At 39.8% G+C, this 24,616-nt stretch overlaps 1 protein-coding gene across 6 annotated transcripts in view; it reads right to left on the bottom strand.

Moving 5' to 3' along the window:
- rptor (regulatory associated protein of MTOR, complex 1) overlaps nt 1–24,616 on the bottom strand; it is a 193,877-nt gene that overhangs the window by 81,436 nt on the left and 87,825 nt on the right. For all 6 annotated transcript variants that reach the window (XM_073474586.1, XM_073474594.1, XM_073474612.1 and 3 more), the window contains exons 8-11: nt 22,302–22,361; nt 12,367–12,467; nt 9,295–9,439; nt 2,907–2,982 (exon numbers count right to left, since the gene is read on the bottom strand). In XM_073474586.1, coding sequence (XP_073330687.1) covers nt 2,907–2,982; nt 9,295–9,439; nt 12,367–12,467; nt 22,302–22,361 — 382 coding nt within the window. The remainder of the gene's footprint in view (nt 1–2,906; nt 2,983–9,294; nt 9,440–12,366; nt 12,468–22,301; nt 22,362–24,616) is intronic.

Below are 24,616 nucleotides of genomic sequence, written 5' to 3'. Positions count from 1 at the left end.
GGCCTGACATGAATGTTAGGACCAGTACTTGAAACATTTTCCTGCGAAGGAGCACATTTATGCACATAGAGCAAACCAACGTGATATGAAAGAAGTACACATGTATATATTAAATGTATCCATCAAAGATACATATTACATGGATAACAGTGGTCTGATCCATGCTGCTACCAGCATCAAGTTACACAGAAAAGAAGTTAACACAGGAATAGGCAACATCAGCACATTTGTAAAACGTCTAGTTCAAAGTCTATATGAATGAACGTCACGTAAATACCATCTAATGACATCGGCTCACAAATACAATGCAAACTATATTCACAGATATGTGCAATCTTCCTATGACCGCCGAATATTGGACTTGGCCTTTCACACGTGTAGCACAGAAGAATTAGTCCGCCTCTCACATACAGCTCGTCTGGCTAATGTCCAAACAGCCAGGGAAGCAGTGCATGTGTGAACACTGCTATATGGATTAGATCCACAGTACGTGTAAATGTTGGCCTGCGTGAAATCGGTAACGTTACATGTAAATATGTCTCATACGGCAGTAGTCTATCATAGCTAGCTACAAGCATACAATGCTAACGATGTTAGTGTTGGGCTAATACATACGACAGCAACATAAGGAGCTACCGTAGCTACGTTGACTACATAATGCACAGTAATAATACATTTCCCCAACCAAAACAAACAGGCACATTACCTGTCCAACAGAGACACAGCTAACATGGTGTCCGTTTTCAGGCCTTCGACTCCATCAGTTGTCGCCATCGTTGAACAGCCACTGCAATGTTGACTCTCCTTTCACCTCTTAAGCTATCAAACTTCTTTTTGTTTGTAGCCTTCTCGAGTTCAGTCTTTCAAGCTGTTGTAGGTACAGCTGGTAATGAACAGTGTGGCTGTACTTTCTCTGCCATTCTTGTCCGTGAACAATGAGCTCACTCCACCACAGCTGCAGCAGTGCGGTGTGTAGACTCCGCTCACGTGTAATGAGTGATGGGCGGAGTCAGCGCAGGATGGGCAGGTAAGGACAGGTAAACAGACAAGTAGTCTGTCCATACAATATCTGCGGGCTGCTAAAATTGATTGATGAAGTTATTACAGCCCTGTCGCTGCCACAGACCATGGATTTTTTGCCTTTTCTTCTCCAAATCATTTTATATTTTGATTGCTGTCTGGATGTTAAGAGGTTTCATACAAAAAATGCTTCTGACCAGAATTACCAACCCCAGCTTTAACACTTACTATTACGAAGAACATTTGACTGGGTACTTGAGAATGGTGAAATTCGTGGCCAGTGGCAGTTATTGCAGTTAACCAAAGGAAGGGGACGATAGACTAGACTGCTCCAATTACAGGCCAGCTTACTAAATCAGGATTACGAACTTCTCGCCTCAATTTTAGCTAGGACACTAGAAAATATCCTCCCAGACACTATCAATTTACACCAGACAGGTTTTATTAGACAGAGGCAAACCCAGGACAATACCAGTCGTACCCTACACGTAATCAGTCACATAAAATAGAACAATATAGAAGCTGTCGTTCTAGGATTAGATGCCGAAAAGGTGTCTGTAGACTGGTCTTTTCTAGATAGAGTGTTGTTCAGGTTCAACTTTCTTTGCGTTATAACCAACCAACAGCAAAGATGAGGATTAATGGAACATTATCAAGCTCCTTTGAATTAGAGCAGGGTTGCTGGCAAGGATGTCCCATGTCCCTGCTTCTATTTGCGTTTTTTATAGAGCCAATTAGCCAGTGGACAAGACAAAATGAGAAAATACACGGAATTACAATGTCTCAAGGGGAACAGAAAATTGCCTTATTTGCGGATGACATATTAATATACCTTGGACGTCCAAACACCTCCTTCCCAGATTTAATCACAACCTTGACAGAATGTGGATCATTATCTGGTAACAGGCTAAATACCCACAAATCTCAAATACTGTCATTTAATTACATTCCCAGTCAATCTGTCAGTGATATGTTTAAAATAAAATGGGATTCTGAAGTGATGAGGTATCTAGGAGTGAATATTCCCCCCAAAAATCGACAAATTATATTGGTGAATTATGTTCCCTTAATTTCCAAGATTAAATCAGATCCGTCTCGGTGCAGTATAATACTCTTTCTTAGTAAGGTTGGAAGCAATAAAAATTAAAATACTACCAAGTCTTTTATATTTGTTCACGATCTGAAACTCCCAAATGGAAAATTCTGGATAAAATGATCTCAAGATTCATTTGGCAGGGAAAGAAACCTTGGATAAGGTTCAAGACTCTCTCAGCTATCAAATGAGACATGAGGTTTATCCCTTCCAAATGTTAAAAAAAATACTACAGAGCAAATTACAGCCCAACAAACCTAGACTTCTACAGGTTTTTACAATTTAGACACTATACTGAGAAAACAATAAGAAAGGAAGACTTGGATAAGACAAATTCAGGTATTTTGAAGGTCTTTTTAATGGGATACAAGTCGAACCCGGGTCTCAGGAACATCTCAAAGTTGTATCATGGGCTAAAATAGATTAATATAGCACTTCCCCCAAGTTTATGTTGAGCTCCTCAAGGGTTAATTGCTCCTAGTTTTTTTTGCGATGCTATTGTTTCTTTTCTTTAGGTGTACATGGCTGCATAGCCAGATCCTCTTTCAAATTATTATTATTTTCTTCTTATTACCATTAATTAATTAATTATTTATTTATTTTCTTTTTAAACTCTACCTTCCCTTGAGTAAACCTATAATAAGGGGCCCCTGTTGTTTACTTACCCATTTTAATAAACACTGAACGTAATTTCAGTGAAATAAGTGGGTTTATCAAACACATATGTAACTGAACACACACACACACACACACACACACACACACACACACACACACACACACACACACTTACTCTGAAGGCGGTGCCCTCCTCAATGATGGTAGGCAGCTGAGAGAGGCAGATGTCCACGGCCAGGTCCCATGCTTGCCTGTAGAGTGGTGACACAAACACACACGCACACAAAGCACATTAGAATTTCCACACACACATTATACATAACAACCACAAAACCACACATATTTGTTGGAGTTTTAAAGCCATCTCATTATGACCTGAAGCAACATAAAAGTCCTTGGTTATGCTTTTCCCTCCCAATCCCACCACTCATTCTCCTCAGCTCACCTTTTCTCCCTCCTGCTCTTCCCTGTGCACATACAACTCCTCAATTTCCCAGCCCACAGATCCTGGAGAGGGCAGCAAGGCACCTTTAATCCCCTTCTAAACACCTGCGTTCCCTCATGGTCATCATATCTAATTCATGGGGTTATGTAACTCACATCTAACCATATCACAGCCTCTCTGGTCTTTCTGTCTGTCTTTCTTTTCTTCCACTCTCTGGCTCCTTTTTCTTGCAGCAAATTGAGCTCAGGGCCTCGATGGGGCTTTTTCCTCTCAGTTAGCATGAGTTAGGGCTCGAGTCATGTTCCCAGTAGATGCACTGCGATGTAATGATGCTGAACGAGTGACACAGAGTTCACTATGTCTGAGACGCTTTCTGCTGCTTAAAACTGCTTTTCCCATTAGCTGGGAGCAGTGTAATAGAGTTGCACTCTCGTTTGACCTCACAGTTTTAAAGGAGCACCGGGTCCACTGCCATTACGTATGTGTAGCGTGCAAACATGCAGTACATTGTGTGGTTAAAGAAGCCGTCTAATTAGAAAACTAGGTAGGTGGTATGCTTGCACCATCAACGACTAAAAGTCAACAAAAGGCAGTTTATTCCAGCATTCATGTCAGTTGGTGAAAGTTCAGGCTAAATGGGAGAATTTATATACTCAGCTGCTGCTGTGGCAGGCAGAACATTTAGCCTTTCAGCAAAAATGTCAACAGTGCAGAACAGACCTTACTGAATTATTAAGAACAGGTGTAACATATTATGCAGCTTTTTGCTGCCATATAAAGTCTGATTTTAGAGAAATTCAGATTGATGATGTACACATTGATTTAAACTACAATTAGCCAAAATGACTGAAGCAAAGACATCTACTTGTATTTGTCTAAGGTGATTTATTTGTCATTATACAACAGAGGGTTGCATAAAGAAATTGCAAATCCCTTTATGCGACCCAAACATGGAACATATATACAGTTTTTAGATACGTAGACATGTAGCACATTTTTTAAATTTGCATCCTGGTGAATGTAAACAGCAGCAACAACATGGTGATGATAATATGGTCGGCATCTTCGCATTAAAAGTTCGACATCAGGTAAACACTATAAATCAACTTTAACTGTGCCTGGGCACCAAGCATCGGTGATGTCAACACAGAGTCCACCTCTCCTCGTACTGCAGTAGTCCTGCACTCTGTCAGCCTGGAACACGCTCCAACCATCAAGTGCAACAGTTTCATCTGAGAAATTGTGGTGGAGACAGGTCTCTGTAAACATGTGGGCATCTCTGATCTCATCATCTTGGGGCTCTGATTTCCCATTGCTTGGCCAGCCTGGTTCAATTTGTCCATTTCATTGTCCTACGACCAGACTTTAGCCAGGAGCAGCCTTAAATCCAAGATGGATTAGCATGGCTCCTATCCTGACTCTCTCCCCTCTCAGCCCTCGGATGGTCTGACTGGTCAGGTTGGATGGTGAAAGATGCCATGGACAGTAAATGTTTTTAACCCAAAACCTGTGCTTTATTCTCCAATGCTGATAAATGTATTTCTGTCATAGATAATACTTTCATTAATTATTATTATTATTAAGAATTATTATTAACTTAAACTTAACTTAAATAAAATTAAAAATGTAGCCACATTTGAAGAGCTGCATCTGCATTTGCTGCTTATGGAAACTATAAATGTAAGTATGAAGTGGTTGGTGTATGTATTTACATTACATGAAAAAAATGGATCCCGCTGCTGATTTGTGGCATGCTGCTTCTAGGTGCACATGTCAGTGCAGTATTCGTTATTTATGTTCTGCTACAGTCAGTGCTTGTTTACAGCATGGTTTCAAAATCACTAACATACTAATTTACTAAGGTCCAAGTGGTATTTGCTAATTGAGAGGGAAAGTAATTTGCAGATTGGGGCCTTATTAGGTTTGTTGCGTGGGAACACAAAATCTCACAACCACAGGTAATTCTAACTGATGAAGCTCTCACAATGAATCCTAAATTTGACTGGGGAGGTATTTGATTAAAATGTTTTCGGTCAAAGGTTTTCGATGTCTGACACACACATCATCTCTCCATCACACTGGATATTATTTTCTTCAGTCTGTCATCTACTTAGAGCTTCCCACGTGATGATGAAATGGTGCCACTGAATGTCTTTATACTCCTTCCATGTCTCGCCTCTTGTTAAATCCCTTTGTAAAGTCAGTATAATGCTGATTTTGATGATATAATCTCCTATCTTTGTTTATGAGACCCATTATTACTTTGTGCCTTTGGTTTCAATTATTATCTGTCTGTTTCTTTTGTTTCATTATGTCTCATATTTCTCTTTAATACCCCATCAAAACTTGACCGCACAAAAAATGATTTCTAAGAGATTTATAGAGCCGCATGTTGAAGAATGATCTCATCTTTTTCATGCTCATTTTGTATTTTTTAGGTGATCTCAAATTAGCAACAATTGTAAAAAAAAGCTCTATCTTACATTTTCTTGTAATCAAAGGAAATATTTGAGGGGCAAATAAACTTTTTGGTCCTAATATACAAACATTAATAGGGGTGTTTTTCTAGGTTTCATAACTTGAAGCACTGAGAGTCTGAGTGGAGATTTTGCCAACAAATATCTCTCCCCGCTGATGTTTATGTAATCCAACACCGAGGAAACAAGCAGATAGAGCATTCTAATCCACGAAGACATGCTCGCAGGGAGGAGGCTGCTGCACTGTGTGAGATGACAGCGTTAACTCACACGATGCCTGCCAATATGAATGAGTAACTCATCACCAAAACCTGTGTGTGTGTCTGTGTGAGAAAGAGAGGGTGTGTGTGTGTGTGCGTGTGACAAGGGGACAGCCGACAACAACAGAGGAGTGTATGGGACCAGTTGGCGGCTGACTAAGCTCTTTTTTCCTGTTGCCTGCAGAGTGGCGCAGCGACGCACACTCACACAAACACACATTAACAGTAGACGCACACCCGCACACACTCCCACACTGAAACTACCCACAGGGGAGTCATCAGCCTTGGGTTTATCTGCTCTCCCCTATTCTGCTCCATTTGAATAACAATTGCTGTTTGTGTTGGGGCACCAACATCAATCAACAAGCCCCCAAACTGCTTAATTCCCCCTCTCCATCGCCCCCCCCATCTATGCTGATCCCAACTTTTATTTTTCCACTCGCCTTTTATCTCTTGCACTTCCATTTTTTATCGTTCTCTCAGTCTCGTTTCCTACACTCTTAAAGCACCTTTCTGTCGTTATTCTGTCCTCCTTAATACTGCATGCGCTGCTGTGAAACAAAGTGCAACTCCCAATTTCTTTGGCAGTAAACAGCGCAATATACCCCCAATCTAAAATAATAGGCCGCTACGAGCGAGAAAGAAAGGGTATTGCTTGCTCAAGGAGCAGGGAGCAGTGTTCTTTACAATAACTGATGCAAGGGTGTTACACAACAAGTCTCTCCTCAAGGCAATGAGAGTCAGATAGTGTTTTTTTTTTTTTTTCCAACATGAGCCAGATAATGAGTGGGAGAGATGGAGGGAGGCATTTATAGAAGAACAAGAAGAGAAAAGAGATAGTGGGAGAAGTGTTTGTGTAACTAAGGGGAGATAGATGATGGGATAATGTTTCTTACACACTGTGGAGGAGCATGTAAAGTCAGTGGCCAACAGGGAGGCCTTTCACCACATCTGTGTGTGTATACAATGCTAGTAATGAGAAAACATGGTCGAATCAGCAAGATATAAAAATGTAAAACACTGTGAGAACTGTCTGAAGCTGTGTGAGTAAAGAGCACAACACTCTTAAATTTGTGTTGTTAAATAATTCATATAAAACTTTTTTGTGGACTACTATGGCTGTATTTCTTGGTACCACGGCTTTTAACCTAAATCTGCCATGTCTACCACAGCTAGATATGTCCAACATGTCCCACAAAGTCTTTTAATAGCCCCCAGAGGACAGGTATTATCTTCTGCTTTCAGTCAAAGGTGGGGGTGGGTGGTTGAAGCAGCAGTGCCCTGACTCCCCATAAAACTTGTCTTGTGTCTGTCTGTGCAGCATTCAGGTCGACCAGGGCAGCTATAAGTGAGGACACTGTTATAGCTGCCTCTGTTATTAAGCAGAGAGCAACCCGTACAGCAACACCGGCAACAGTCAACATATAGAAATAACTGAGAAACACAAACATGGAAATTATACTTAGCATGAAGGAGGTGTATGCATATGCTAGAGGGCCAAAGCAAGTAAAAACACCTACATGTGTTGGCTCACACTTCCTCAACAGCGTTTATTTTGAGAAGTTGTTTTCGAGAAGTAATTAAAGCGTTTTATTTTGTTTCTGCTTTGTATAATAAATGTGGGTTCAACTATGGGAAAAAAGGTGCATTGGCTGCAGCTGGCTTAAGTATTAAAATGGCTGCGGCTCAGGAGGCAGAGCAGTTCATCCACTAGTCGGGGGTTCGAGCCCCAGATCCCCTGGCTGCTTGTCGAGGTAGCCTTAGGCACAATACTAAATGGAATTGTTGAGCACAGAAATATCGTGGAGTGTTTTGGTCAGGAGGCGCTGTATCGTTCCTGATGAGCAGGCTGGCACCTTGCATGGCAGCCTTGTGCCATCAGTGTAGTCGGCAGACTAGAAAATCACTGTATAAATGCAAGTCCATTATCATTTATCCCTTTAGTCCTCTTTTTATATGAATTCATTTGTGGTTGTAAATGAGAAGTCATGCTCTACATCTGAGGTCAGACTATGATGCTCCTGGCAATAATATTGTGTATAATCCTACAAGCATGATATGTTTCTTGCTGAATGAGAGCTAACTTCCTGTTGGCACTGTAGCAGGTGTAAAAAGTACAATATTAGCAACCTGTGCAAAAATGAAAAAACAGGCTTCTTAAGTTTGTCATCATTTTTGACAAATGTGCTTGTTTACTTTAGTACTGACAGTTTAGAGATAAAGATAAATGTCTTTGTCATGCCTGTATATTCAATAAAGAGACTGATCCAGGATGGTGTAAGCCTAGTTTAGCCCAAACAACTGGTCACAGCCTCCAAGGAAAGGGGAAAATTTTAACTATTAACTGTAAATTATGGTCTTTTTCGTGTTGTTGTAATTGTTAGCAAGCAAGTTGGCCACTAAAACATTTAAGGCTCGTCTGGATTTTGCTGAGAGTCAGGAAAGCGTTACATATCTGTGAGGACAGTGATACGGAGATGCTGCATACAGCCACCAACCCCAGCTGTTACTGGTCAGTAATTGGCTCCAGTGGGATCACCAAGTCATCTCCTTGTCAAACCAGAGCATCGTGTTTTTGATGTCTACCCGTGCTTAAGTCACAAGATAAAGTGAATACAGGAAAGCAGAGGTTCTCAAAGTGGAATCCAGGGACCCCCAGGGGTTACATTCTGTATTTAAATATTTGAAGACAAAATTTAAATGCAGGGTCCATGATCTAACTTGTGTCAATTTAGGGGTCCGTCATGTGGAAAGGTTTGAGAACCGCTGGAGGAGAAGATAATATAACAATGGTGGAATTCACATTTGAGGAAACAAGCTAGCTGTTAGGCCCAGTCTTAGTCTTGCTTAGCCAGACTAAACTTGTCTGAGACCAAAACCTGTGCTAAATGCACACAGGTAAAATTGATATCAATCTTCTCCTCTGAGGGTCTGAAAGCTAATGAACACATTTCCAAGAATGTTACAGTATTACTTTAAGCTTGTTAACTCTATAGTGGAGTAGTTGGCACCGCTATAAATATGTCTGTTCTCAAAATTACATACATACAACAAAACAAAACACACTGCTACTAGCTGCAGTCAACAGCTTAACAAGCCCAGAGGCAATTTGAACATTTGTGTATAGGTGACCATGTTCATGGCATTTCGTAATCTCTTGATGGTTTTTTAAAAGTAATCACTTGCACATTAAATATACATACAGCAACGTACCATCACAACACTGCCTCTTGTTATATCAAAGAATGTATCTGTTAGAAAATGTGGTCATCCCTTGACTTCAGTGCGGATGACTCTTCCTCTTCTTCCTGCCTTCTGCTCCACAAAGCAAAGGACATCTGTGTATGTGCGTACATGAAGCTCTGTTAGTGTGTTTCTTACCACATGGCGTGCATGTATGTAGGGGGCAGACGAGGACTGCTGACCGGTGTGCAGTTGTACGACCTCATTATCCTCTCTGCTAACAGGAAATTGCGGAACAAACTGGCCACCAGCAGGTCCTGACGAAACAGTTTCTGGAACAAATCTAAAGACACAGAGACCAAGAAGGAATGATTCATCATGTCAGGGACAGAAGAGGGCGGCGAATGAATAAAATTAAAACAAAGACGTGATTACAAGTGAGGAAAATGGGGCAATGAACGAGTGAATGTTAATCAAACTGGGTAAAAGAGAGAAGTTTAATAAGAATAATGGCCACTTTAGAGTAAAAATGGGGTAGCTGGTGTATATGCTTACAGAATACAGGAGGACAGTGATATGTAGATTAAAGTGATGAGTCAAGGTCACATTTTCATCAGCTCAATAATGTATTCACTAATTCACTCTAATGGGGCCAGGCTAATCCCACGACAATCTCTATCTTATGACTGTGATTCCCCTGTTTGTGTGAGGGAGTGAATGTGTGTGTGTGTGTGAGGATATTATGTGAGAGACAGTGTTTGACAACTCATGTCCCTGCTGTATGTGTTCCGCTGTTTAAATGTTGAAGTGTTTGTGCTACTGTGTGTGTGTGCGTGCATATGTGGGAGTGTGTTTTGGATTAGGTGCGCAGCGCCTTCATTACAGGGATTCTTTCTGATGTGGGCTGCTTCATTAACAGCAGAGCCCCGAGGTTTTAAAAGGCTTCGGCAGCCATCAGCGTTGTCACATTGCTATTCTAGCTGGGATACAGTTTGTCTCAGGGGAGTCTCAGTGTGAGTGTGTGTGTTGCATACAAGAGATAGGTGAGCAATGAGAGAGAGTATATGAGCTGTATGCAAAAGTAAAGTAGGTGTCAAAAAAGGAAGACAGGAGAGTATTTTCGTCTAGCCCATCTGAGCCTGCGGGTAATGATTAGTTCCAGCCTGTGTGTGTGTTTGTGTGTTGTGACCATACAGAGTGTTGCCTGGGTGTGTATGTGCGGGCTAAGTTGTTTTATGGTCTCCAAATCATGGTTAAAATGATATCCCCAATTACTGAGCTGGATACTCCAAACACAATTAATCTCCATTTGAGGAGCCGACCTGCACTGACTGCACTTCTGGCATTTCATATCAACATCTTGACTATTTTCAACCTCTGGGGACGTTCTTAGGTTTTCATATTGCTGATGCTTCACTGCTGCAATGGTCTTACAAGGCGCCCTAATTTGGACTCCCTGAGCTGAAACACACAGGTCATTCCATTTTTCATCACTGGCTAGACATGTTGAAATAGAGATAGATTTTTTTTCAGTTTAACAACTTTAGTGTGCCTTTAGCTGTCTTCAAAAGTTTGTCTTTCCACCACCTTCAACACCAGTATTAACAGCGTTCTTGTTTGTTTGCTTTTCTGCTTTAAAAAGGATGATTCCAGTTCATCCCAGTTTTATATTCATCTTGGGTCTAATAGTTTTGGCCATTGCTTCTAGTGCTGTAGTAATGAGTCCTAAAACCCTAAATGCTAACAGATTTCCAGTGAGCATTTATGCACTTCCAGTTCCTTCGTCTCAAAGTCAATGAGTTCTTTGAATGCTCTGTGGTTACCATAGGCTAAAGATATTTAAATTTTTTGTTCTATAAAATAAAATACATCATTAAACGTCCTACAAATTAATTATAAAGTGCTTACATGTCTTAAAAACAGCAGCTGCTAACTGGTGGCTAAATCAGACAACAGAAGCTGTCGAAATGTCATCATGCAGAACATGGAGATGCATCTACTCACTAGTCGTCTTGTCAGGCTGACTTTAGTTACTAACTAACTTTACAACTTGCAGATTGATATGTGTATAGTAACTGTGTAGTAAGGAGCTCAGTGGTGGTGATGTATGGTGACATACGACCACAGTGTAGTCTGTTTATAGTCCAACATTAGCTTTTTACTTCAAGCGTTTTAATTTACGCTACAAAAATCACAAAAGTTCATCTGTGACGATTATCTTGCTCAACAAAACATGTCAGTATCATAAGCTTGTGTCTCAGTGTTACTGTGCCACAGAGTTTATTTTCTGCGATAATCCAAAATCCAATTCAAAAATCCCATAGGCATTTTGTCGAGGGAACCAGGGCCATGTTTACTTCTGTGTTGGCCTACAAAAATACATCATCCCTACACAACTCTATTGCTAAAACAAAGTCCCAGAGGTTGAGACACCTGTGTAACTGACTGTTTGGTAAGCCCTGCCTCCTTAGTTAATGCCAAGTTTTCTGTTCTCACACGAGAGATATGCAACTTACAATGACAGCGGTGCCACAATTTTTTAAACAACAGGTTGCTGATTTCAAACAGAGGTAGACAAAGACAAGCTTGCCATTCCCTGCTGATAACTGTTGATTTTGCCGACTGAAATGAAAACTGTTGCCGACAGATGTAATAAGCTTTAGCCAGCTAGCTAATCAAGCGAATGTTAGCTCCGCAAAATGGTTGAAAATGCTGTCACTGGCTGACTTTAATGTTTCAAGCTGACTCTCTGTAAAATGAAATGTTTGTAAAGGGGTCTTGAATATGCATTTGATGGCTAAATACATGATATCATGCTGAAAGACTGAGGCTTAAGCTACATGTTGTAAACAAAAAGGCAGCGACCTCATCACCACATCACCTGATGATTCAAGTACAAGATGTAGCATTGCTCTTATATTGTAGTGTGGAGCTAGTTAGCGCTAGTATTAAAAATAAGAAAGGAAAAACGTCTGCTCTGCCTTTTATTTTATGCTAACATAACCCTGTATTCTATACAGGTATATCAGGTATTGTTACCTGGCGTTACTGGAGTGTCAACTTCCCCAAACCCAAAAGAGCAGAACAGAGCTACTAAACACTCTACATGAGTGCAATGATATAACAATGGAATGAAAAAATAGGAACCAAGTTGTAATAATCTAAATAGCTTCTGTCAAAGTGGGGACAGGGGACAATAAAATGTTGATATTTGATGAAAAAAATTAAACCGTGCATCCCTAACACGTGTCTGTGTATGTAAAGCCTCACCTCTAGGCAGCACATTCCAGGCAATGGTGTCAGTGATGGCTGTGAAGATCCAGTTGAGCTCTCCGAGGGGAGTGCGTCTGTCGTTGAGCCTGCCAGGGATCCTGCACCACACACAACATAACACAGATGGCACAGTGTCAGTCGTGCTCACTGTAAGTCACAAAGCTGACTCAGAGCACAAAGTAGCAAACTGCTTGGTTGCATTACCACAACACATCTGAAGAGATTTACATTTACAGGCACTTAGGCACGTACTCGGAGAGACTAACAATGAGTTCAAGTTTGAATATTCATTTGTACATCGACATTCATGTCTGCACAGGAGATACTGAGACACACTGAGCAACATCATGCGCGAGCAGAGAAGAATGAAGCATTTCGTTGACATACTGAAATCTGACATTAAGTGTATCATTGGTGTTCAACCATTACAGCACAGTATCCACATAGCTGTATATCTGTAATGCGTAATACAGGATAATGGGATGTGTAAACCTGCTCAACATACATCTGTTTTTACAGAAACGCCTCCACTGGCAGTCTGGCACTGCAGATTTGAGTGCTATTGTTATTTTCCTTCCATGGGAACACCGTGGAAATGAGAGCAGGGAAATCTCTTTCAGACACAGCCCAAGATGATGTGACAATAATCACTGAAGCAAAACGGAGAAAATTACCTTTACCACACCTAGGCACCTGCCTTTTAGTGAACACTATGTAAAAACAGTGAGAGAAATATCACAGCTATTTCAGGTTATGTGAACAACAGAATCATTGGTGTTCAAGTAAGAAAAAGGGAGGAATATAAAAATGTGGGGAAAGGATAAATGAGAGAAAGCACCTCTAAGAAGTTTTACTACTCACAATGCTACATACAGACAAGGATGTGTTTGTATGTGTAAGAGACTACAGAAGAAGAGAAGATTAAAGGATTGGGAGGTCATTTATTGTATTGTCTGGGAGAGAGGAGGGATTCCCCTGTCTCTACGTGGAGAACACTGTGTGCTTGCTCACTCCCTTTACCTCTAAAACAAAGTCAAAATTCTAACCAGTGCAGACCGGTCATTTGTGAAGAGCAAAGGTACCTGTCAGTGTGTGACTTTGTGAGTGAAATCCTTGGTCATCAATCCAAAAACAGCACTGTGAAACACGCCTACCAATTCATCAACAGAGCTTTGGCTACACACCATATTTGAATAAAGTTTAAAAGAAATGTGCCAACACTGTGGTCAAAATCAAAAGTTTTCACTGCATTTTTGAAACACAAAAGTGGTATAAATGAAAGACAAGTGTATGACGTGTCTCGGCGTGCATATTTGTTTTCAACATGATAGCCCGAGGATTCATGAGCATTCAATGTACAAACACGGTTAGAGTTAGGCTAACCTTTTGTTTCCGTGAGATGAAAAGATAACGAGCACGAGGATGAGAACTGTAACTGCAACCACTTTCAGCTTCTTCATTTGTGTGCAGGAATAAGAGCAGCTTGGGATGACTGGGTCAGAAATTCTGAGACTTATTGCACAACAGTTACAGGCCCAAGTGTTTTCTTCCAATTTTCTGTCCATCTCAGAAATGTCATCACCCACTGTCACTTCCAACATTAAGCTTCCACTGTGGGTTTATCATCATTAGTTGGTGCACTGGAGCAATGCAGGAAGCACGTCTTTGTCTTGTGATTGAAGTATTAAATATAGTTATTTACATCATCAGACAATAAAATAAACTTTACTATTATATGGCAATACATCATTTGCTAAACACTATTACATTAGAAAACACTTCAGCCAGCTTGTGAAGCCAATCAGTGTCCTAACAAATGACCTCTTACTACACACAGAGTGTCTGACCTTTCACTGCCCCAAACCTAAGTGACAAATAATAGCAGGTCTGAAGCTCCTGGCAGGTACAGTCCTGCTGTATAACTGTGAAGGCCGGCCAGCTCCTTAGCACTTTGAGTGCTTGCCAAAGGTGTTCAGCAAGTCAGCACTAAGGATGAACACTCAGCAGTTCATATCCTTGCTCAGTATCCAGTGTAATATATTTGAGGAGTGAAAAGGACGGTGTATTGGTGAAGGGGTGGACAGATAGATGGATGAATTGTTGGACAGGCTGGACAAATGCCCTCAGAGCTGTTAGTTGTGCTACATTGTTCCGTTTCAAGTATCTATCTCAGTATCATTTGATTTTGTATAGCACCTACTGTATACTCTCTTGAGAAGTGTAAGTGTATCGTTCATCCTGTTCATTAGGGGTGTGAATCTTTGGCAATCTCACAATTCGATTTGATTTCCATTTTTCGGTGTCAGATCCAATTTTGAATCGATTTCCGAAAGAAAACAATTCACGATTCAAAATTGATTATTGATTGAATGAATAGAAAAAGGGGGCACTGTTTTCAGTCTTTTACTCCAGTTTATTGTGTGCTAAACGTTTAATTGGGGTCCTTAATCTGGTAAAATACAAGGAGACACAACTGGAAATAAAGCTAAACAATCCGCAGTTTCTTATTTTAAAAAGTTAACAGCATTAATTAATGAACTAATTAATTTGACGGCATAAGAAGTAATCACACACGTGGCCTGCTTAATGTTTGTCTTGCAAAGGTGATTATCCAGTCATTAAATAAAGGTTGAAGATGAACTTCGGGACAAACTCTTTTCTCCTTTTTCGTTCTGTCAACAACCCGCTATAAATTAACATTTAGACATTTTATGACATTTGTGAATAGATTGATAATTGTGGGAGATAAGAATTGCGATTCTTACGTGAATCGATATTTTTAGAAAGAAAGAAAGAAAGAAAATGGAAGCACTGCCCCTTTCCTACTCCAACTCATCTATGTAAAAGCACTTCAAACAAAAGTTGCTGCCAGTTGTTGCAGTCAGCTGATTCTCCAATAAACATGACATAATAAGTTTACAGCATTAATGTATTAAATATTAGATAAGACAAAATATGAGTGGAAACCCATTGCTCGAGAAATTATCTACTTTACTTATAATGGAAAAGGGAAAAGATAGTATAATATATAATGTATATAATATAATCAAAGCTGACTATTTAAGGGAGGCATTAGAGTCTTGTTTGTTATCAATTTATGAATTTATGTTGTGAAATGTGAAGACAGAGATAATCCACACTGTGGCCAGTCATACTAAAAAAATCTAACAAGTAAAAACGCTACATGGTTTTAAAATGTATGTGACCCACTGTGTGTCACGCCTACAAAACTGCAGTATACCTCTAGATTACAAAATCTTTAGATGACAAATGAATCCACATGAGGAGTTTCGAAAAGCCACATTGAAGCACTGCAGGCTGGCTATAAGAGGTTGGATTTGTATGTATTCTGACTATGTATGTCATTATGCTGCTTTCTTTTCCCGCTTGGTAACCAGGAGTAATGTTTGGATTGTAAAGCAACCCCACAGAAAACACGCATTTACCCTTTGTGGCTGTTCAGTCCATATTCCTAATCAAAGAGTTGGATGACGTTCCACTGTCATGTGTTCCACTGTGCAAGCAAACTAACCAGTGAGACCTATACTTGTATTATTTCCCCCTAACATATTGAATTGATAATATTGTATTATTGTTTCACCCCCATTTCTTTTAGTCTTAAAAAAAAGAAAACAAAGTGAAAATGAGTTGTAAAAATGTTAGATGATAACATTTTTACGGCATTTTTGCAGCCTGTCCATGGAAATGAGGATAAACGCAACCAAGGTTTCCTTACGCAGAAAAGAAAATGTTCTTTTCTGATAACTACACCATTGCATAATTAATTGATTCAATTAATTAATTTAATATCTTTGTTATTTGTCATGCTATGTATATATGCCAATTCAAAATATTGCTGCATTTTCTTTTAAACTAATATGGGTTGCAGATCTCAAGATTTGGTATGGTTATAAGGCCTTTCCCGCAGAGCAGTCCTGCAGGCTGAGGCGTTAAGGTGTAGCAGCAGCTCTGCACAGGACTGTGAGTTCAGTCACAGTCTATTCGGCTGCCTCCTCCAAAGGCACTCTGCTTGTATGATCTTTTTTTTCTGTTTTAGAAATGATACATTTTATATTCTTGAAAATATTATGGGAAAAATTGTCTTACTCCCATACCAATCCAGACCTGGATATGACAAAAATCAAATTACATACTTTTCCATACTGCATAGGAACCCTGTTATTTGCGTCATGGTGAATACAATGGATTATGAGGTACTGCCAAGGTCTAACCTCAGCTGGATGAATAGACAAAGACTTAAGATTGTAGATATTTAGAAGGTCACAAAGGCCTCAACTGTATGAATAAACTTCTACTACAACAAGGAGCCACATCTCTACCACCTTGAGGGTTGCTGCTGTGACGTCTCTGTGGAGCGAGGGTACGAAGCATTCTCTTACAGAATCAACAAAGTATCTCCTCGGCAAGAAATACCCAGAGGTGCCATCACAGTGAGGTGATTCCTTAATGGAGTTTTACTCAAGAGACCCCCTGGTGAGTAAATCATCCACCAGGGGGGGGGGGCTGTGAAAGACTTAGAGGGCGGCTGAGAACAGGGATCAACCTACAACACTTGTGTCTCGAGAGATCGCACTGTTTCTTTCATTTCAAGACTGTAGTGTATTTGATGCAGGTGAAATCCACGTGCACTCGCTGTCGTGACTTGCTTATCTAAAAGGCTATTGTGATTGGATACGGCCAGAATGTGTGTTGGATGTATGTGGGAAGAGGAGACAGAAGGGTGCACAGATGGAGGAGAGACAGAGGAATGATGAAATTAATAAACTAATCCACAGCTACTCGATGCTGACATTATGTTGAATACGTTCTGCAACAAAGGCCTGTAACATTTCAAGAGCAATGAGTGTTTGACACGTGCTTTCCAATTGTGTATGACCTTTAAAGGTGTGAATATGTGCCCAGTGAGTGGACAGCGAGTGTAATGCCCATTAGCTGCTTGCTTCTGCCCACGAGTAAAATTTGGACAAAGCAAAAATGATGAAAAAGGAACAAAGCTGCTTTGAGTACTATTTGAGACCAATCATCCTAGACACGTCGTAAAGGCTGAACAATAATGAACTGCCCTGCATCTCTCTGTTGAAGCCTCCAAAGAAAAGCAACCTGGCTTGAATTTTGTGTTGTTGTTGCTAGGATACCACAAGGTCAGCTGGAAAGTAACTGTCAGTACAGCTGCAGATGTGCTACAGCAGCTACCAGTAGCTTATCATGGCTCAAACATATGGTTGCTACATACTTCATGTACTGTAGTTATGCTTTTTGCCAGAAAAACAAAGGGATATAAAAAACAAGTGAAAAAGAGTGAAAATGTACCAGAAATATGTATATATATGTGTGTGTGGGTGTATATATATATATACATATATATGTGTATGTCCAGGACAGTGACAAGGTCCCAGAAGTATCATGACTAATGGCTGTGTCTGAAGGTGAACTATTTCTAGGGGTAGATTACTAAATGCAAGCCTCTTTTTAACCAAATTATTGGGTATTATTCTGGATTATGTGGATTAACACTGAACATATTGTTCAAGTTATACTTAAAGCAACAGTCATTGAATGTTTCAGCTACTTAGAAGCACGACAAGCTACGATAACAATTTGACGCCATCAACACTACACAGCTCACATGGTGTTGTCTTATTTAGACATCAAGTAGACACAAAGAAATGTTAGCTTTCATCAGTCTGATCTGAATTTCAGTTGAAATACAGGGTTTTGCCAAGGTAATCTTTCGAAGCTCCTTCACTTTTTTTTTTTTTAATCTGTGAAACAGGTGAGATGGTTAAACTTTTTTTTGCCGAGTGAAAAAAAAATCTTTGCAAACAAAAAAAAGTTTTGACATGTGCAAAAAAATTACTTTTGTTTAGGTTTTGTCGTGCCGATTTTGGCCACAGGAGGCTGAACTCATAAACATGGGAGAGAAAACAATGTGGATCAGACTTTGAAAATGGATCACCAGAATTGTTTTCTCTAATACCTTCTGCATGTTTCTGTACATCTGACAAATGGTAAGACAAATATAAAATACGTTTTTATCTTTCTCTCTTCCTCAGAAAAACATCCTGCTCCTCAAATGCTTGATGCTCTCCTATGTTCACCAGCTAGTTGCTAATTTTGTCTGTCTGTGCAGTGGGTTAATCAGGGTTTTTAATAAAAACAGCTAACTGCTGTGACTCAACAATGAGAGAAGTGTTTGTGGGTTAGACCCTACATAGAGCTGGGGAGAACTGCAGTGTTGGGTCAGTGCATCACAATAAGCAACATTTTTTAGTCGACATAGTTATTTTATTGTTATTATTATAAAAATCTTGATTATTGAAGCTTTAATATAGTAAGGATTTAATCAGCATAATAATACCTGCACTAATCTTGTAACAAAATAACAGCTGATTCTGAGATGTTTCCTGTTGTGATGAAGCATCCCTTGAAAAATGTTTGACTTTAGAGCAGAGAGGTGAGATGGCAAATGGATATAGTTGCATTTTCCTTTTATGAGCTCAGAGACCATCCATTATTTAACTCCAAGGGACATCAGCTGGGTCAACATTCAGCCCTCTGGACAGCATGTTGGACATGCAATGAACCAAAACTGCAACTTAAGCATCAGGGATCCCACCAGCCCCCACTGACTAAAAACAAAAGCACTCCTCCAGTCATGTTCAGAGCTGCTGAAACATCAAGAGTAAGACTAAGCGTTTTTCTCTCTTCACTTAATTGCAGCATATTAATGAAGGAGACTTTCTGCTTTTCTATTTACTATGGATTATGGTATCCATGGATATTTTCTCGATATTTTTTTCCTCAGTATGAAATCCCACTTTTAATATTTTCTTTTCTTGCGAGTCAATTCAAGGTCATGTATCTCATGAATTTGATATTTTATTAATGGTTTTTCAACATTGTTTGGAATTGACAACGATCGAACATACAGACTAATACAGAAAAGGTCAGCACTTTGCTGCTGCAGAACTCTCTTAACCTTACTGGCTTGCTATCCATACAAAATCCTGCTGGGTATACAATACAGTATGTCTGAAGAGCAGAGCACAGGATCTTATAAAACATAGCAGCATACCTGTGTTTGACCGTTTCACCTTACAGCCTGAGGAGGTTCCTTCTCTAAAGGAAAAATGATGTGTTTTCTGTTTGTCATGTTGTTGCCACACATACAGAGAGGCTGTTACAAAGATCAAACCGACAACACGGTGGGATTGTGGAGTGTTACCTTAGCATGCCTTGGTTCAGAGCTGACTTCATATGATTGATTAGTGACTGTAGCTTTGAATTCAGATGACAGTTTGTTGGTCTCTAACAGAAACCTTTTAGAATGAAACTCTGAGGACGTACCACCGTTACACTGCCTGTCTTTGATGTTTCTGATCAGTGTTTTACTCATGCCTGACAGAAGAATGAGATCACGTTAAAACACTCCACAACGCTGTCTCTGACGTTTGTGGCTTATAGGACGTGGGTCATAAATTACTTTCCCCCCTCTCCACAGAAGCCCATTCTTTATTCTGGTGAGACAAGTGATAAAAGATGAAGAGGACATGGGAGCCTGAGCATGAATGGAGAGCTTCAATGTTGTCAAACCCACCCACTGATGTTGGTGTGGCTGTGAAGGCAGAATGTGGAATGAAAGTGAAAGACAAATGCAAAAAGGGAATATTTCTTCAAAGGTTATCGTCATAGCTCTAGTGGTTTCTCTTCCTGCACTGAGAGTCACTGGGCAGTAGATGTGTGTACAGTTCCTAGTGCATTTCCTGCATAAAAGGCCAAAATGGGCAGAAAAATAAAAAGATCAAAGAAAAAGTAAGTAAAAAAAAAGATTAATTGTTAAAGATAATAAAGTGGTAAAACATGTAGAACAGTGACAAATAAGGCATGTTAGAGGTGTTGAACATGTTCTAACTATGGAGAGCCCTTATTAATTTCGTGGAAACATGAGAAGCAAGTTGAAAGGACATGAAAACTCACACATGAGCAGAGAAGAGTGAGCTGTTTGTGTGTGACATTGGCTAAATGCTAGCTAGTAGCCTTCGTAGCCCATGTGCCTGTCTCATCATCTCTTACGTTGTCCTCCTACTCATTGTCAACAAGCTCTTGCTTAAGAGGAATTACATTCTGTGTTATAGTACATATCTAAAGGTAAAAGTTTATCTGTCATCCATTTTCTGAAAGTTGACCCGTTTGTTAATTCATAAAAAAAACACACACTACAACTTTGAACATCTGCGCTCTCATTTTAGTGTAGAGCACCAGATTGGATTTACAAAGATACAAAAGATAACGGATATGAAGTGTTGAGTTATACGGAAGCCCTAAAGGGCCATGCATTCATACATTTTATTTCCTCCGTTTTCCCGTGATAACGAGTTAATTTCATTTGTTTTCTCGAGATCTCGAGTTATTATGTCGAAATAACAACTGCCGTTTTCCTGAGATAATGGGATAATTTTCTCGAGATCTCGAGATAACGAAACTTTGTTTTTGCGAGATAACGATATAATTAATTTGAGATCTTGAGAAAAGAAATGATAGTGTAGTATATTGCACAATCCAAATGAGCCTGATGTCGTTAACTACATAGCTGACCAGCTATGAGGTCCCGGGCGTCTCCATAATCTCAGGCCTATCATATCACAGCCATTATCTCGAGATCTCGAATTAATTATATCGTTATCTCGGGAAAACAATGTTTCGTTATCTCGAGATCTCGAGAAAATTATCACGCTATCTCGGGAAAACGGCAGTTTTTATTTCGAGATAATAATTTGAGATCTCAAGAAAACAAATGAAATTAACTCGTTATTACGGGAAAACGGAGGAAATAAAATGTATGAATGCATGGCCCTTTAGGGCTTCCATAGAGTTAAGCAATCAGGAGCAACGGCTAATTATAATGGGAGTGGATCAAAAATGGGAACACTTCTTACTAAAATAGGATAAGATATAATGTAGGTGAAACTATAAATCAAAATATAGAAAGGCACATTACAAAAGCCTGTTTCAACAATGTCTGCACTAAAGGTAAATAAAGGTTACTACTCGAGAGTTTACAGCAGTATGAAAACCAATTTTGTTTGTCTGGCTAAAGTTTGGGCAGGAAAGTGAAAGTGCATCATCGTGGGACAGCTCCTGCAAGCTGGAATCTGAACACGAACACGAACACAAACACACACACACAGAAAACAGCTCTAGAGGACACACAGAGCAGATGAGCGCAAAGTGTCTCTGCACAAACCCTCAACTTAAAAAACAATTAAAGTCTAGTGGAAGGTACAGGTGTGCTGTGCAGGTACTGTATGTGCATGCGTGTGACAGACTGCTGAGACATTTTAGTAGATAGTAGTTTTTTCCCACCGAGATGACAGTCAGCTTTCAAGTTACCTGCTTCTTCTAAAACCAAGTCACCTCAACCAACTTAGTTTATGGGTGTCATTTTACACTCCCCCGCACGTACAGGGAAAAAAGAAGAAAAGCCACCCCTGATGGTTCTGTGAAAGTACTAAAACTTTGGATATGACATCCATATTGATCGCTAATATCTGAGAGTGTGTGCCTAGGAGCAAGAGATGTTCTGCGCTGAACCGCTCGGCACCCACAGGTTTATTGAAGAATTGTGGAGCTTTAAATCTGCCAAACTACTGCCGCTTTGGCTGCGAGGGAGAAACAAAGGCAGAGAATTATACCTGCAGGATGAAAAACAACAGAGAGACAGCTGACAATAAGGAGGAGAAAGCAAATGAGACAGACAGGAAGACAGACAGAGAGAGACAGACAGGAGGGAAACAGGATAATGATCTCTGTAGACTGCACCCTCCTGACAGATAGAGACAGTAAGAGGGAGAGAGCTGCGACAGAGAGATTTTCTGTTTGTTTTTTTAGGATGGCGGTGAAGTGCCACTTACTTCTCGATGAGGTCTAACGTCACCCCAGGCACCAACTTGGCACTCTTCTGCATACAAAACCTGGGGGAAAAAAACAGACAGGGAAAAGCTGCTGATAAGAGTTGGAAAGAAAACAAGAGGTGCTCAAAGAACAGACAAAGCAATAAAAACGTTTGGCCTCTACAGTGCACGTTTTACGACCTACAAGAAAGACAATCAACGGGTAAAACACTCGCATGAAAAATGAGAGCTTCAAAGATTACAACCACTGAGCACTTTGATAAGTGTATTTTGGCTGAGTTACAGTCAAAAGTGGAGGGGGCAGGCAGCGGGAAACACAGTCGTATTTTCTGAAGCGTCTGGCGTGGGGGCTATTGTTTACCGAGCGCGGTTAGCTCCGACAGGTCAGGCCAGCTGTAAGTCACAGCAGGTTGGCAGTGAGCCTCGACGCAGCTCGGCGCTGGAGCACACTGCGAGTAATCACACACCTGGAGGAGAACAGGTGTGTGTGTGTGTGTGCAAAACAAACTGCAGGGAATATTGAATGAAAAGAAGCAACTGAGATTACACTGTAAAAAACATTAAGTTAACATAAAATATAAGTTACTGAATAGTGTGTTTGGTTTGTTCCTTACTTCTGTCAACAAAGACAAACAGATCAGAGTAACAACTACCAACAAGACAGGACAAAATGCCAGTTTATTGTAGGGATGCACATTATCGATTTCTTTTAGCCAATATTGATAAATGATAATATCCTCCTGCTTATGGCTGATAATGATAATAGTACAGATGATTTCACATTTATTTATCTCCAAAAATGATTCTTTACCTGTAGTTTACTCACACCTGAGGGTAGAAAGGCTCAGATGTAGTGAGCAAAGATGGATGATTTAATATTTCATAGCTAGAATATGATTTGTTGTGTAAAACTCGTAGACTTTTCCCTCCTCTCAGAACAGTTGCAGAACATGTTTTCCAGATTGCAATAGTCTTGTCTTCCTCTGAAACTGTAAAAAATGTCATTTTTGGCTCTCTAGTCTAAACTGTGTGGCTCTACCCATGTGCGCTCTACCCAAGTCGAGCTCATGACGTGCACACTACACAAGCGTGACAACACTGTGCTCCATTGTCATTCCTCTTCTTTTTTTGATGCCACCTACTGGATTGGAGTTCGTAGATGCTTCACTTGTTCAAGTCAATTACAGCAATTTGGCTTCATATTATCAGCTAGAATTTCACAGATACTGATAGCTGAAATATCCCACTATCGAGCCAATATTTTTTTATATTTCTATATAATTCATGCTGTTTAAAGCTGCATTATTTTGTCTACTTAAACTGCTAGATGCTTTACCTAGTTCGATGGCCATCTGTGTGGTTTTGTTTTAGGCAAATATGGCACAATGGGTTTTTTGGCTGACAAGGGTTCATCATTATTAGAGACATTACTTATCGAAATTTGACCCACTGAACGTATAAATATAATGACTGGTGCAGCTTTAAGACGTAAATAGGTTAAACAAACTTAAAAAGGTGTTGTTGATAACATTCAGCCACTTAATATGGTATTCCATCTCCCCCTTCCATTGCTTTCACATCAAAACACAGCTGTTTGTTGTAGCTAAAGCTACGCCAGCAAGCTAACATTAGGGCAGTGCCATTTTTCCATTATTTTCCACAAACTTGCAACTAACGCTTGATACCACGTGATTCTAACAGCATCATACTATTGGCTGACAGACATTGGTAGAAGCTGGAACCAACTGTCAGAATTCTTACACAGGTAAACAAAATAATTTCAGACCTGACAAACATGGTGAAATTATTAATGCACAATTATAATGATGCTTTTAAGCAAAATTCTGCACCTTCCTACAAGCTGTTTTATAAAAAAATTAATGTTTTCAATATGACCTTAAAGATCGAGCAAACAACAGATTGATTGTTTTGACTGTTCAAGACAGACATACAGGAAGGCTACACAAAGTCACTTTTTGAAAATTTCCAAAAAAAAAAAAAAAAAGGAATTTCTTACCCACATGCAGTGCATGTTGGGAACCATGCTAAGATCAGATAATAAGCAAATAATGTAACAACTGACAACAACCGCATTTGATTTGTTTAGTGAAGTACTTGATATTTCGCCAAACTCATCATCTTGAAAGGTATGAGGTTTGAAGTCTGAAGTGGGTCTAACTGTTGGAATTACACAACATGACTTTGACAAAAAAAAAAAGAAGAAAATATTCTATTAGGTGACTCAAAAATTATGAGTTGATTCAATTCAACTGGTTGAAAGTTTACAGTGAAAGAATTAAAAAACAAGGTAAAAG

The sequence above is a fragment of the Pagrus major genome, chromosome 1 (genome assembly GCF_040436345.1).
Source record: "Pagrus major chromosome 1, Pma_NU_1.0".
NCBI lineage: Eukaryota > Metazoa > Chordata > Actinopteri > Spariformes > Sparidae > Pagrus > Pagrus major.
The sequence above is the reverse complement of the archived record's forward strand: the minus strand, read 5'-3'. Positions and strand labels throughout refer to the sequence as shown.